General features: G+C 44.7%; 1 protein-coding gene across 1 annotated transcript in view; it reads right to left on the bottom strand.

Moving 5' to 3' along the window:
• Nucleotides 1-16,130, bottom strand: part of LOC311031491 (ornithine decarboxylase-like) — a gene marked incomplete at its 3' end in the record, with an annotated part of 229,983 nt that extends 213,853 nt beyond the window's left edge. The window contains exons 1-4 of the mRNA XM_084037796.1: nucleotides 16,022-16,130; nucleotides 15,731-15,904; nucleotides 11,580-11,752; nucleotides 11,281-11,497 (exon numbers count right to left, since the gene is read on the bottom strand). Of these exons, the coding sequence (XP_083893922.1) occupies nucleotides 11,281-11,497; nucleotides 11,580-11,752; nucleotides 15,731-15,904; nucleotides 16,022-16,123 (666 nt within the window). The 5' untranslated portion in view covers nucleotides 16,124-16,130. The remainder of the gene's footprint in view (nucleotides 1-11,280; nucleotides 11,498-11,579; nucleotides 11,753-15,730; nucleotides 15,905-16,021) is intronic.
• Between the last annotated feature and the right edge of the window lie 308 nt (nucleotides 16,131-16,438).

The following is a 16,438-nucleotide window of genomic DNA, read 5'->3' on the forward strand; positions in this document are numbered from 1 at the left end:
GGAAACAAAAAGTGATTCTTCCAAAGGCTCAGACGGTATGAATTCCTATTTTGAAAAAGGAAAAGAGAAAGAGGACTCTGTCGTTGTCCTAAACCCCATGGTGAAGGAGTATGAGCCTACATGCAGGCCTGTGCAACAAATTCACTGGGCACAATCATCATTACCACCTGACAAACCAACATCAATGGACGTGAGGCCAAAACAACCTGTGCAATTGTTAGGAAACATCATAGCAACATCACAGCATGCACAGTGCCAGCCTACAGTTGCTCAGTCAAACGATGGACCAAGACAATATGGTAGTCATCAAAATCTTCCTGACGACATAATTAATATCATGAGCAGACAAAATGAAATTACTGCTGCTCTGGTGCAACAACAGCATCGCTTGTCTCTACCACCGAGAGATATTCCTACCTTTGAAGGACACCCTCTCACATACAGGTCATTCATAAAGGCATTTGAGCAAGGAGTGTAAGGAAAGGCAAGCAAAGCTGATTGTCTATACTATCTGGAGCAATATACGAGAGGACAGCCGCGAGAGTTGGTGCGTAGCTGCCAGCATATGGATCCTGAGAGTGGCTATGGAGTGGCTAAGGGTCTTCTACAAGAACATTTTGGCAACCACTATACGATTGCAACTGCTTATATGGAGAAAGTTTTGGCTTGGCAATCAATTAAACCTGAAGATGTGGATGCACTCCAAGCCTATTCATTGTTTTTGCGTGGTTGCTGCAATGCCATGGAGGACCTCCAGTTCTTGCAAGAACTTGATATGCCAGTTAACATGAGGGCCATTATTTCCAAACTACCATTTAAAATGAGGAGATCAGTGGAGAGCCAGAGCTCATGATGCAATGGAAAGAACAAATGACAGAGCACACATCAAAGACCTAGTGTCGTTTGTTGAACGCCATGTTAGAATTCTGTCAGACCCCATTGTTTGGTAACATACAGGACCCCGGTTTTGGAGCTGCAGGGCCAAAGACTTTCACCAGGTTTACCTCACAGCCTAGGAACAGAGTTAAGGAAAAGTATTACTGCCACCACAGTAGCTTCTACAAACGTCACTGAAAGAATTAAAGAACAAACAAAAATGGAGAAAGCTGGATGCCTCTGCTGTTCTCGTGGGCATTCATTGGACGAGTGTAAGGAGCTCATTGGAAAAGGACACAAAGACAAAATTCAATTTTTGCGTGAAAAAGGAGTTTGTTTCGCATGTTTATGCGTGGGTCACATGAGCCGTGACTGCGAGAGGCGCATGATATGCAAGATCTGTGGTCAAACTCACCCTACCTTGCTTCATATAAAACGGCAACCAGCTCTGGACCAGCAAGAGGAACCTTCCAATGAACAGCCTGCTATAGTTACAACATGTGGACATACAGGGGCCGGTAGAGACCAGTGCGCTTTGTCTATCCTTCCTGTAAGGGTGAAAGCTTCAAAGGGAAATAACATCATAACAACATACGCCTTTCTGGATCCCGGCAGCTCAGGCACCTTTTGTTCGGAAAATCTAATGAAGAAACTGAATGCTGCGGGCAACAAAATCAGCTTTCTGTTACGCACAATGGGGCAAGAAACAGTGAAGACTGCTTACTGCTTAGCTGGGTTGGAGGTTGCGGGGCTTGACAGCAGTGATTTCTATGCACTTCCAGATGTTCTCACACAAGAGAAGATGCCAGTGACTGACGATGACATAGTGACACAGGAAGATCTGTCTCAGTGGCCATACCTAGAAAAGGTACACATCCCAAGCATCAAGGCAAATGTTGATCTACTGATTGGAACTAATGCTCCAAGGTTATTGGAACCATGGCAGGTCGTCAACAGCTGTGGGAAGGGCCCATATGCTATTAGAACTGTGCTAGGATGGTCAGTAAATGGTCCACTAAATGGAAACTGTGGCACCATGGAGGAAAAATTTCCCTCTGCTACGGTTAACAGGATTGCTGTGCATAAACTGGAGGAAATGCTGGCTGCTCAGTACAACCATGACTTCAACGACAAGAATCTTGAGGACGAACAAATGTCAAGAGAAGAAACAAGGTTCTTGGAAATTGTCAGCCATTCAGCAAAGCTGGTTGACGGGCATTACAGCCTGAAAATGCCTTTTAGGAAAGAGCAGCTCATGCTCCCAAATAATTTGTTGGTGGCCAAGCAAAGGATTTTGGGACTCAAGAGAAGGTTTGAGAAGGATGAGCAGTTTCATCAGGAGTATGCAAGCTTCCTCACTGACGTCATTGACAGATGTTATGCAGAGAAAATACCTCAGCACCAGTTGTGTTGTGAAGAAGGAAAGGTGTGGTATATCCCCCATCATGGCGTCTACCATCCTAGAAAAAAGGCCCTGCGAGTGGTGTTTGACTGTGGCGCAACATTTAAAGGAAGATCATTGAACAACGAGCTCTTCCAGGGTCCCAACCTTACAAGCGGTCTGCTCGGAGTGCTCATTCGGTTCAGACAGGAGCCTGTAGCGTTAATGGGAGATATCCAACAGATGTTCTATCAGGTAAACGTTGCAGAAACAGACAAAAACTTCCTCCGTTTCTTGTGGTGGCCTGAGGGTGACCTGAGCCAAGAAATTGCAGAGCACAGGATGACGGTCCACCTATTTGGGGCGGTTTCATCACCCAGCTGCGCTTGCTACGCACTCAGGAAGACGGCAGAAGACAATCAGGCGTCATTCCCTGCTGAGGTGATTAAGACGGTCAGGCAAAACTTCTATGTCGATGATTGCTTAAAAAGCACATCCTCAGAAGAAGAAGCCATTCAGGCAATTAAAGATCTCACAGCTCTCTGTCAAAGGGGAGGATTCCATCTGACTAAGTGGGTCAGTAACAGCAGGACGGTGCTGCGTACAGTGCCAGAGGAACACAGAGCAAAGGACTTAAAGGCATTGGACTTGGATAGAGACAATCTTCCCTTGGAGAAAGCCCTTGGTCTCCAGTGGTGCATCAAGAGGGACTCCTTTCAGTTCAGGACGCTGATGAAAAACAGTCCTGACACTAGACGTGGCATGCTGTCCATGCTTAGTTCAGTGTACGATCCTTTGGGGTTTATTGCACCAGTCACATTGCCTGGTAAAATCTTGTTGCAGGAGCTGTGCAGGAGAAACTCTGGATGGGATGCCAGCTTACCTGGTGACATACTGCAGCAGTGGACTAAGTGGCTGGAAGAGCTTAGCAGGTTGTCAGAATTTAATATCAGAAGGTGCATCAAGCCAACAGAGTTTGGACAGCCTACACTTGCCCAGCTGCATCACTTCTCCGATGCAAGTGAAGGAGGATACGGTATCGTTAGTTACGTAAGGTTGGAGAATAACAGGAACGAGGTTCACGTGGCATTCCTGCTTGGCAAAGCACGGGTAACACCAATAAAGCCGATCACCATTCCACGTTTGGAGCTTACTGCCGCAGCTCTTGCTGCTCGTGTGGACAGATTGTTGAGAGCGGAGCTGCAGCTGCAGTTGGAAGACTCGTGCTTCTGGACAGATAGTACTTCAGTACTGAAGTACATAAGGAATGAGAACCGGCGCTTTCATACCTTTGTAGCAAACAGGGTGACAACTATCAGAGACGCTACAAAGGTGTCACAGTGGAAGTATGTAAACACAAAAGATAACCCAGCTGACGATGCATCCAGAGGTATGAAAGTCGAAGATCTACTGACTCGCAGCAGGTGGATCGAAGGGCCCAACTTTCTTTGGAAGCCAGAAAGGTATTGGCCAGAAAATATCATAGAAATCAGCATCCCACTGGACGACCCTGAAGTTAAGAAAGACTTCATGGTGAATGCTGTTATCACCAAGGAATCAATGAATGCGACTAACCAACTAATTACATACTTCTCAGACTGGAGGAAGCTCAAGGTTGCAGTTGCCTGGTTCCTGAAGGTGCAAAATACCCTCTTGAAATTAAGCCAAAGGAGAAAGGAGCTGCAGGCCTCTGATGCAAACAATCAACCCACTCATGTACAGTTGGAGATGAGGAAGGCAAGAGGTGCAGTTGGGGACCAGAGCATAACGTTGGAGGATCTTGTGGAGGCAGAGATTGTGATTGTTCGCTTCGCTCAGCAGCAGCGGTTTAAGGCGGAAATTGATGCACTCTCATCAGGAAAGTCGGCAGTCCGCAAAGAAAGTCCTATTTACAAACTGGATCCTTGTCTGGAGGACGACCTGCTTCGAGTTGGAGGAAGGCTCAGTAGGGCAGCTCTGCCAGAAGAAGTCAAGCATCCACTCATCCTCACTAAAGACCAGCATATTTCGACTCTTATTCTCAGGCATATTCACCAGCAACTGGGTCATAGTGGTAGAAACCACACACTATCCAAACTCAGGAGGAAATACTGGATCACAAAGGCTCCTTCAGCAATAAGAAAGGTTATAAATGATTGTTGGACGTGCAGACTCCACGCTGCAAGAGCAGGTGAACAAAAAATGGCAGACTTGCCTTTAGAAAGGACTTTGCCTGACCTACCTCCTTTCACAAGTGTTGGTGTAGACTTTTTTGGACCTATCGAGGTGAAGAGGGGAAGAAGCCTCTGTAAACGCTACGGGGTGATTTTTACCTGTTTGGCAAGTAGAGCTGTGCACCTGGAGGTTGCAAACTCGCTGGATACTGATGCGTGCATTAATGCTTTGCGGCGCTTCATAAGTAGAAGAGGCCAAGTTTCTCATATGCTATCCGACAATGGTACCAATTTCGTTGGAGCAAATAGAGAACTGAAGGAGGCTCACGCTGCACTTAATCATGACCAGATTCAAAGATCTCTCATTCCAGCAGGAGTGGACTGGAAATTCAATCCTCCAGGGGCATCTCATTTTGGCGGAATTTGGGAGCGCATGATTCGTACAATAAGGTGTGTTCTCAAATCTGTATTGCACCAGCAGCAATTGGACGACGACGGCCTCCACACGGTTCTCTGTGAAGTTGAGGCCATAGTAAATGACCGGCCCATCACCCAGCTGTCCGAGGATGCCAATGATCTTGAACCTCTCACACCAAACCATATCCTCCTCCTGAAAGGCAAACCTGCATTACCACCTGGGCTGTTTGTGAAACAAGACCTGTATGCAAAGAGAAGGTGGAGACAGGTTCAGTATATATCTGATCTGTTCTGGAAACGGTGGGTTCAAGAGTACCTCCCTCTGCTGCAAGAACGGCAAAAATGGAACAGAGAAAAAAGAAACTTTGTGCCAGGAGACATTGTCATAGTCATGGATTCGGCTGCCCCTCGTGGCTCTTGGCTGCTCGGACGAGTAGTCGAGACCTTTCCCGACAAAAACGAGTTTGTACGGTCCGTTCGTCTTAAGACGAAGTTTAACACTGTGGTAAGACCAGTGACCAAATTGTGTCTGTTAAACGCAGCTCAAGATATCTGATGATAATGCAGTAATGCATGATGGGTATTAATGGCTCTTTGTTTGTTTTGGTTTAATTGTTAGCTCCATCCGTCGCTTACATTTAGGGGCCGGAGTGTAAGAGCCATTTTCCTGTTTTCCATTTATGTTGTAATGTCTGTGTTGACCACTGAGTGGTGCTGCCGTATTGTGGGTACAGGTATAAAGGGTACGTCATTTGGGTTACCTCTGTTGTTTGACCCCGGAAGGGCATACGGTTTTTGACCGCTAGAAATACCAAATACCACCAGTTGTTGTTATGTCACTGAGGATCTATATAAATGTATTCCGTATTCCCATGCAATTGGTGTCATGGTGAGAAAATAAACGGGTTGTAAACCGGAGACGATCGCACGGATCAATCATTGCTTCACGTAGCTGCATAGTACTGGAAACATCAACACAGCGCGTCAACCAGGTCACCCGGGAGTCAAAACACACGGAGCACATCCAATGGATGTGGCTCCTATAATCAGCATGACATGGGTTTAGAGGTGGTAACGAGGAGATGGCATTTTTAAAGAGTACATTGGCATGTTCATTGATGTACCGCTTTTTGACCTTATTTGATTCTGTTTGTGTGTCAGGAATGAAAGAAATATTAAAGAAAACACAGAAGTGATCAGACAATGAAGGATCAGTCACAAAAACATCAGAAACATGGAGACCTTTTGTGATAATCAGGTCCAGGGTGTGTCCCTTACAATTAGTAGCCTCTTTCACATGTTGAGAAAGGTCAAATGTGTCTAGAATATTAAAAAGTTCTTTTGCACCCTTGTCATTCAAATCATCAATATGAAAATTAAAGTCACCAGTTATAACTAGGCAGTCAAAATCAGTGGAGATGCTAGACAATAATTCAGTAAAATCATCGAAAAAATTTGACGAATATTTAGGTGGCCTGTAAATAATTAACAGGAGAAATCTGGGAGAGCATTTCAACACAGCACAAAGATATTCGAATGATGGAAAAACACCAAGTGACATCTGTTTCCCCTGAAATGTATTTTTAAATATAGCAGCAACCCCTCCACCTCTTTTCCCAGATCTACAAAGCCATGTTTCAGTTAAAAACATAAAATCAAGTTTAGAAGTGGTAATAAAATCATTGACTGAAAATGATTTGTTATTAAGAGACCTAACATTTAGCAGACCCATCCTGATGGTGTTATTGACAGGCTTTGAGGTTGACTTTGATTTTGAGAGAACAGGAATGAGATTGTTTAGGTTAGCAGTGTGTTCAAGTTTCCCAATGTTTACTCTCTTAGTAGTCACAACAGGAATGCAGAAGTTGCCATGTTTTGATGTAGGCGACCTTGGGTCCAGCTGATAATGCGGTCTACTGCTGAACCCTTTTCTGTCTCAGTAATATTCAGGGCTGCTGTCAGGGTGGGGAGGGGGTGGCCAAAAGGGAAGAGGTGGCCATAAGGGAAGAGTTTTGGAGGAGGGGGTCTTGGATTTTAGTGACTTAGTTGCAGCTTTGGAAGAGGGGGTCTTGGGTTTTAGTGACTTAGTTGCAGCTTTGGAAGAGGGGGTCTTGGATTTTGGTGACTTCGTTGCAGCCTTGGAAGAGGGGGTCTTGGGTTTTGGTGACTTAGTTGCAGCCTTGGGAGAGGGGGTCTGAGTAGGGCGGGGGGTAGGTGGGGGTAGCTCCTGGAATTCCAAGGGGGAGGAGGGGAGAGAAAGGTTTATTGGAGGGAAGGAGAATGACGAAGACCTGGATTGGGATTTGGGAGGGGTGGGGGAGGGATCCACATTCAGTCCTCCTTCGACGTTGTTGGTAATCTGAGAAGGGCGGGGGGTAGGTGGGGGTAGCTCTTGGAACTCCAAGGGGGAGGAGGGGAGAGAAAGGTTTATTGGAGGGAGGGAGAATGATGAAGACCTGGATGGAGATTTGTGGGGGGGGGGGGGGGGGGATCCACATTCAGTCCTCCTTCGACGTTTCTGATAATCTGTGTTTCGTTTTCCCTCTTTGTTGGTTCCTCTCGTCTCTTGTCCTTGGCGACAGATGGATGACGCAGGCAGTGTGACATGTTGGTGATGAATAGCTTTGCCCCTAGCTTATTTAGGCAAAGTCCGTTTGTCTTAAAAAGATGCCTGCGGTCCCAGAAAAAGCGGAAATTGTCAATAAAATGCATTGGGCGAGCAAGAGATGCAGTTGAGAGCCATTTGTTGAGCCAGAACAGTCTACTGAATGTCTCCGCTCCTCTCCCGGTCGGGGGCAGAGGGCCACTGATGAAAACCTCAGCATTCACAGAGCTGACTGTTTCAAAGAGTTTGTTGAAGTCCTCTCTCAACTCTGTTGATTGTTGTTTTTCAATGTCATTAAATCCAATGTGCAGAATGATATTTTTCACAGTTGGGTGTGCAGCCACAATTTCCAGGATTCTTTTTTCCAAATCATACACCGTATCCTTCGGAAAGCAGAGTACTTTGATGTTATTACTGCTTTTCATATCTTTTACAGAAAAGTCACCCACAATCAGATTTTCAGGCCCTGTCGTTAGCTTTCTCTGTGGCTTTAAGTTAGCAGGTCTTACCCTGCTGCGTGGTGGTGGGGGGTTATCCAGGCAGTCAGAGGGGGATCCATGGTCCTGCAGCAGTGGAGCAAACCTGTTCTTTAATTGAACAGTTGTTTGCTGGGGAGGTTTCTTGGTAGCTCTCCTCTTCCCAGCTGTCCACTGCTGTGTCCTACGAGGCAGTGGGGTTGAGGAGGCGCTGTGCCTGGATGGAGATGGTAACGCAGGCCAGCCGGTCAGATCACAGATATCGGGGCGCTGGGTCCTGCCAGATATCCGTTCTCCCATGTCACGGGGAAATGGTCTTCTCTTTGGCTTCGCACCAAGTGTGTTCCAGGGAGGATTATCGCTGGTAGATTTATTACCGTGTACAGGATCCTCCCGTTTCTTCATAGCTTCATTATTGCTACTTAGCTGGGTTCTAGCATGCTCCTGTCCACTGTTTTGAGTCAGTGCTAGAGTGGTGTTGTTCCCACAAAGTCCATTCACTTCTACATTTACTTCTAACCGATTCATTTTTGTTTCCAGCAGTAAAATCTTCTGTAGGAGTTTATGGTAATCTTCCGTAGAGAAGGGAGGCATCTTCTGCTAATTACCTTTAGCAGGCTCAGGCTTATCTTGTTTGGTAGGCCTCCTCACGTAGCGTTGAGGAAGTCGTAAAAATATTGAAAAATGCCCGTTTTATCTCAAAGAAAATATAATCCCACTGGTTTTGTAAATATCCAGGAGCTGCTGCTCTTTGTTTCTTATTGAGGAGAAGCAGATAGCAAAAAATAGCAGAAAATCGCAGGCAGGGGTGAGAGCAAAGAGGAAAAGCGTCTGCACTGTAGCAAAGCCGGAAGCAAAAGGCCGGAAGTAAAGTAGTAACTGTTCAGTAAACATACCTTAAGAACAACAGTGCTATGATGAAAGTGCTATAGGTAATGGGTTTTTTTTGGGGGGGGGGGGGGGGGGGGGAGGTTGTTAGTGGGTCTTGCTATGCAGAGTCGAGGTGGCCAGTGCCATCGTCTTGAATTGGATGCGTGCTGCAACGGGGAGCCAGTGGAGGTCATGGAGGAGGGGGGTTAGATGGGAGAAAAGACAAGGTGTGCTGCAGCGTTCTGGAAACGCTGCAATGGTTTAGTCGCCGAGGCCGGGAGTCCAGCCAGGAGAGAGAGTTGCAGTAGTCAAGGTGGGAGATGACCAGTGCTTGGACCAGGAGTTGCGTTGCATCCTTTGTGAGGAAAGTCCGAATCCTGCGGATATTGTAGAGGGCAAATACGCAGGATTGGGCCACAGCAGTGATGTTGGGGGTGCAGGATAGTTATCGAGGATTAGATCCAGGTTCCTCGCAGTTGACGACGGCAATACTGTGATGCCCTCGACAGTGAGTGTCGATGAAGAGGAGTTTATGCAGGTTAAGCTTGAGGTGATGCGCAGTTGTCCAGGCAGAGATGTCTGCCAGACATTCCGAGATGCGAGTTGCAATGTGAGTGTCAGAGGTTGGGGGAAAAGAGAGGAATAGCTGGGTGTCATCTGACAATGGTAGGAGAATCCATGTGATGTGATTACAGAGCCTAGTGATCTGGTGTATAGTGAGAAGAGAAGTGGTCCTAATACTGAGCCTTGAGGGACACCTGTGTCCAGAGAACAGGGTTTGTACATAGAGCCATTCCATGTGACCTGAAAGGTGTGATTTGTCAGGTATGATGTGAACCAGGTTAGAGCAGAGTCAGTTATGCCAAGTTCAGCCAGGGTGGAGAGGAGGATTTGGTGGTTGACTGTGTCGAATGCAGCAGATTGGTCGAGGAGAATGAGAACAGAGGAGTGGGATGAGGCTCTGGCGTCTCAGTGGAGTGAGCAGTCCTGCATCCTGATTGATTAGGGTCAAGGAGGTTGTTCTGCGAGGGATGACAGTTGGTTGTAGGCGGCACGTTCCAGGGTTTTAGAGAGGAATGAAAGAAGAGATACAGGTCTGTAGCTTTGGATGTCAGCAGCGTCTAGGATGGGTTTTTTAAGGAGGGGCTTCACTGTAGCAGTCTTAAAAGCAGCTGGAATGAGACCTGAGGTGAGGGAGGAGTTGATCAGGGGGTGAGGAATGGCAAGATGTCGTGTGAGATGTCTTGGAGAAGAGAGGAGGGAATCGGGTCAAGGGAGCAGGTGGTGGGACGGTTAGACCGAGTTGAGAGTTAGTGGAGATGTTTTCTGGGAGGTTATAGGAGTGAATCAGGAGCTGATGTCTTTTACTTTACAGGACCTTGTGAAGACAAGGTCAAGTTGGTTCCCGGCCCGGTGAGTGGGTGGAGAGGGGGAGAGTGTGAGGTCAAATGTGGACAAGAAGTCAATGAATTCAGATGAGTGCAGTTTTCCTGGGTGGATGTTGAAGTCACCGAGGACGACGAGTGGTGTGCCATCATCAGGGGAGCAGCTTAGGAGGGCATCCATCTCATCTAAAAAGTCACCGAGAGGACCAGGTGGGTGATAGATCACTATGATGTTGAGCTTGAAAGGAAGGGTGACAGAGACGGCGTGGAATTCAAGTGCAGATCGGGGTAGGTGGTCCAGGGGAAGGACCTGGTAGGACCACCTGGGTGAGATGAGTCCAGTTCCTCTTCGCCCTGTTCGTCTTGGGGAGTGTGAAAACGAGTAGGCAGTTGAGAGCAGCTGGAGTGGCAGTGACCCACATAAAGTTGAAACATAGTTCACACTGAGCAATGACATTTTTATTTTGCAGTTTGCCTTCACACAGTGACCTTAAATAGAAAATACGATAGAAAAGAACAATAACAATAATATTGGGGTGGATTTGTATGGCGCTTTTCTAGACACTCACAGGGTTCCAGAATACAAATATATATGCTAAAAACCAAAAACGTATAGACGTATAAATATATATACAAAAGAACAAAGTCAGTCTATGCAGTTTAGCTGATTTTTTTCTATGTATCTATAGTGCTATACTATATATATATATATATATATATATATATATATATATATATATATATATATATATATATATATAAAGTGCAATGAACAAGTGCATTGCACACTATGTGCAAATGTGCAAATACACAGTTCACAGAGTTGGCTTGTGTGTGACAGAGTCATTCAGCAGCCTGATGGCTTGCGGATAGAAACGGTTTCTGAGTCTTGTACCTTTGGGCGTGCTCTCTGGGGGACATCCCATTATCCCAAACATGTCCCATTCAACTGAAAGCCATTCCTGAGCCGTCAAGTGAACTATTCACACTTGTATACTTGCCTTTTTCTTTTAAGAAATGCCCTGCTCCACTCCTACACAGATACACACATTTGCTATGGCAACAGCTCTAGGTTATTGTAGTTTTGTAATGTTCTTTTGCTCTGACCATGACTTACCCCCATGTCAAAGACTCGTCGGGCGTCTGCTATGGCCTGCTTGAACGCCGAACTTCTAGTGCACCCGCTGCCTACATGGAAGCTGACCCCAATGACCTCCAAGCCCAGCTCTGCAGCACGTTCCAGCAGCTTACCAACAGACTCCATTCTGGCTCCAAACTTTGAACTGAGTCTTATCAGCGATGCAGAGTCATCCACCGCGATGCGGAGTACCAGTCTGGAAAGAGATGCAAAAGACTTAATCAATACACTAACAGTAATCTGCACTTGAATCAAACGTATCAGTAGTGTTCACTTACTTGGCTTTCGGGTGACAAAGAGACATTTTTAGGAGTTCATCCTCATTATCAAAAGTCGTCGTATCTACTCCACGAGAACAGGCGTATTTGATGTGGGACATTGGTTTGGTTGTGTGTGCATAAATTATATTCTCAGGTTTTGCTCCGAGGGACAGAGCCTGCTGGATCTCACCCTGTTAGACCAGAACATGGTTATGAGCAAACTGAGAAGGAAACACCCTTTGTCCTTAGGCGGTTGCATATATGAAAAAAAAAACACCTAACCCTAAAATAATTCTAACAAAAGGTTTTTCAACTGTTTTTTGTAGTATTAGGTGTCCTTAATTATACACTAAAAGTTTACCAAATTTTGACCACTATAAAGGTGTCATTTTCAAGATGGCGTCCAGGATGTGTAGGAAACCCTTAAAATAGCCTAGCTCCTTCAATATTTGAATATATGTAATCTTGGTATCCAACCCCATGTTTTCTGGGTCTATGAATCCATTGGACTTGTCTAAATTGCAGTGACATGATCACATACTTTAAATTTCTGTAAATTAATGTAAGGTTTAAGGCTTTGTTTGGGGTGAACCAGAGATCGATTTAGCTGGTCATGTAAAGGCGAGGACACATCAGACCAAAGATTGGGCATCGGAGAGTCTGGATAGGTCGGTGACATGAGTAACATGAGTAGAAATAATGCATAATAAGAGTAATAACTAGTAATGCTAACTAAACTAATGCTAACTAGTCGATTATGTGCAATGTAATGACAGCTAGCTGCTAGTGAGCTAACAACAAATAGATTAGGCTACAGACTAATCTGAAGGGATCCAAACTCACACACAGTTTTGATCAACATGTGATCAATGTATTGCACTTCCTTATCAGCTCAATTTATGTGCTGCTATATGCAGACTTTACTGTACGCAATTATGGTAAAGCAACCGTTGTTTTTGATGGTTATAGTGAAGATCCTTCCATCAAAGACAATACACATCAGAGACGTGGTGCAAACACTCATCCCATTGTTAGATTCAATGCAGAGACTTAGTTTGTGGGAAGAAAGGATGATTTCCTTTCCAGATCTTCCAACAAACAAGGTCTTATCAATCTTATGACCATGGAGCTGAAGAAAAAGGGCTGCACTGTTATCAATGCATTAGCTGATGCAGATGTGGACATTGTCAAAGCTGCAGTCAAGGCCTCAGAACATCAGCCAACAACCTTGATAGGAGAGGATACAGACCTACTCATTCTTCTCCTCTACTATGCTGGGATGAACAACAGGCCTCTATTTTTGCTCAGACAAGTCCAAAGCTAATAAAGTGTACAATAGTGAGATGAAACAAGTATTGGGTGACTTGATTTTTAGTGTTAGCAAACAGACAGCATTCCAGAAACTTGTGAATGGGGACTCAACCATTCAGTCCTGTGCAAATGTGCTCCAACATCAAGCAAGGGATGTCATAGAGGACCATGGGACCAAGGCCATAGCAGTTTTGTTTGGCGGAAAGAGTAACGATTCACTTGTCTCTTTGCGGTACAACCTTTTTAGCAAGAAAATTGTTGACGCCAAATCATTTGTTGCTCAAGAACGTCTGCCTCCAACTGAGTCCTCAACCAAATACCACTGCCAAAGAGTTTACTTCCAGATCATGGTGTGGTCTGGAAAGGAAGCTGACATGAACACAGTGGATTGGGGATGGAAACTGGTGGAGAACCGGTTCTTGCCAGTTATGACCAGCAAGACTGCTGCCCCAGAAGACCTCCTGCAGATTACTACCATGTATGCCTGCTTGTGGACCATACCAACTTGAGAATTGTGAGCATCACAATAATCCACCTCTATGGGACGAATAGTGTGACGACTAATGGTAAATATATATATAAAAGGGCAAGAAAAATATATACAAATATAAAAAAACACAAAGAAATGACGGGGTTAGCGGTACTGAGCCTTCACGTAGCAGCCCTGTTTTGACTAATTTTACAGTACCACACAGTTCTAATTATTTATTCTTTGTTGGAATTGAAAGAATGGTTATGAACCACAGAAACCACCAATAGAAGGCAAAACGATACGAGAAAGGAGAAATGTGCAATTACTTCACGGAAATTGTACTTATTTTTTCACATAACCTGGTTCACATCATACCTGACAAAATCGCACCTTTCAGGTCACATGGAATGGCTCTATGTCCAAACCCTGTTCTCTGGACACGGTTGTCCCTCAAGGCTCAGTATTAGGACCGCTTCTGTTCTCACTATACACCAGATCACTAGGCTCTGTAATCACATCACATGGATTCTCTTACCATTGTTACGCAAATGACACCCAGCTATTCCTCTCTTTCCCCCCAACCTCTGACACTCACATTGCAACTCGCATCTCGGAATGTCTGGCAGACATCTCTGTCTGGACAACTGCACATCAACTCAAGCTTAACCCGAATAAAACCGAACTCCTCTTCATCCCAGGGAAAGACTGCCCTCGCATGGACCTGTCGGTCACTGTCGAGGGCATCACAGTATTGCCTTCCTCAACTGCAATCCTTGATGACCAACTATCCTACACCCCCAACATCACTGCTGTGGCTCGATCCTGCAGATTTGCCCTCTACAATTTCCGCAGGATTCTGACTTTCCTCACAAAGGATGCAACGCAACTCCTGGTCCAAGCACTGGTCATCTCCCACCTTGACTACTGCAACTCTCTCCTGGCTGGACTCCTGGCCTCGGCAACTAAACCATTGCAGCGTATCCAGAACGCTGCATTAGCCTTGTCCTCAATCTACCCAAATTCTCCCATGTGACCCCCCTCCTCCGTGACCTCCACTGGCTCCCCGTTGCAGCACACATCCAATTCAAGACGATGGCACTGGCCTTCAGGGCCATCAATGGAACGGCACCCATCTACCTTCAAACACTGGTCAAACCACACGCCCCGAAGCGAGCACTTTGCTCCTCTACTTCAGCTGGCCTGCTAGTACCACCATCGCTGAAATCAAACAAATGTCGCTCAGCAAAGTCCAGACTCTTCTCTTTTCTGGCGCCTCAGTGGTGGAACAAACTCCCGCCCAAACACCCTTACCTATAGCACTTTGATCATAGCACTATTGTTCTTAAGGTATGTTTGCTGAACAACTACTACTTAACTCAGATGAGGATCTAACACTTGTTCTATTTTTAGCTCTTACTTTATTGGCAATGATATGTTGTGGTTTCTTTCTTTCTTTCTTTTGACAAATGTACTTATTGTAAGTCGCTTTGGACAAAACCATCTGTTATGACCTAAATGTAAACGTAAATGTAAAATATGCTTGTAAACAATCACTTTAATATATAATTGTACTTGTAATCACTTATTTATCATGCACATAATGCTAATTAGAATATTAAATGGGTAAAACATGTATCAGGCACTAGCATTCCTGGTCTAGGAGGAATACAAAGGCGTAATAGTCATTTTAAGGACCTGGCGGCCGCCATTTTGACGATGGGGCCTTTCTGAGTATCACACTTTGGTAAACATTTAGTATGTTTATAAGTGCATCTGATACTACTATAATCCACAAACCTTTTGTTATAATTTTTTGGGGGTCAAGTCATATTTGCACCTGACTACCTTGCTGGATTATCTTTGAGATGCTTCATGTTAACATTTGACAGTTTTCTTTGGTTCTCTGACATGTGCCTGATGTACAAATTGACCCATGATTTGCACCACCACCACTTAAGCAATGTGTTTCATTCTGCAGGGACAATGTAAGGGTATCCAGGGGTGCAATGAGAGGGGACTGTTACACTAAATTTAAGAAGACCACCTTTGGCCAATCAGCATTCTCATATCAACCAATTGGAAAATGGAACTCAATTCCACTCCATATCAGAGACTCTACAAGTCTTAACAGTTTTAAAAAGTCTCTGAAGACATGGCTGAAAGACAATCTTACGATCATTGATCTTTGTTTTAACTTAGTTTTTACTTGTAATGTTAATCCTGCTGTCTTTTAATTTTGTCTGTAATGTCTAGTTTGTGTGTTTTACTGTGCTTGAACATCCTGCCCAGGGACTACAGGTGCAAATTAGCTACTTAGCTTACCCTGGTGTAGAAGCTATTCTATGCACGGTCCCTCTCAAACAAAACCAATAAATCAAATCAGTACCTTGCTGGCACAGTCGAAACCTGTGTCCAGAGCGATCATCATCTTCAGAACTGCGACTGTGTTGTTGCACTTCACTGCATAAAAAGGCTTGACTCGTGGTAAGTTGTTAAGCCATCGGAGGTGTCTTTCAAAAACACTGTCCAGATTTGCCACATAGAATGGCTCTTCATTGTCCTGAATAATTAAAGGAGAGTAACATTTTATTTTGAAAATGCACCTCTCAGCTATCCCACAATACTTTCACACAATTACACAGAGAACCTTCAGTGACGTGATGTGTCTGATACTCACCACTGCATCAAGCTCTTTTATTTTGCTGTCTATGACATCTCTAATGGTCTTTCCATTGTCTAAAATTTCAATCTCACAATTGTCAGGAGACAAGAAATGCATAACTGATCCATTCGTAGTTACTGATGCTGCAAGAGATGACAAATAGTCAAAGACAAAAGCATTCAATTACTTACCATGTATTGTTAATATAAGGCTGGCTAACTGTACAAACTGCTTTGTTTGTCTTCATTTATGGTTATATCTACATTATACCATCCTGATAGCAGTCAAAGACAAATGTTAATAGCATAAATAGGCAGGTTTTGTTTTCATCTTAACACAGCTCATATACTCCTCCTTATCTTTAAACCCTTAACATCTCAAGTATGTACAAATGAGAGTTTTATAGCTAATATTTGATATTAAGTACTCATA

The sequence above is a fragment of the Eutrigla gurnardus genome, assembly GCF_963514095.1.
Source record: "Eutrigla gurnardus genome assembly, chromosome: 20".
Classification (NCBI taxonomy): domain Eukaryota; kingdom Metazoa; phylum Chordata; class Actinopteri; order Perciformes; family Triglidae; genus Eutrigla; species Eutrigla gurnardus.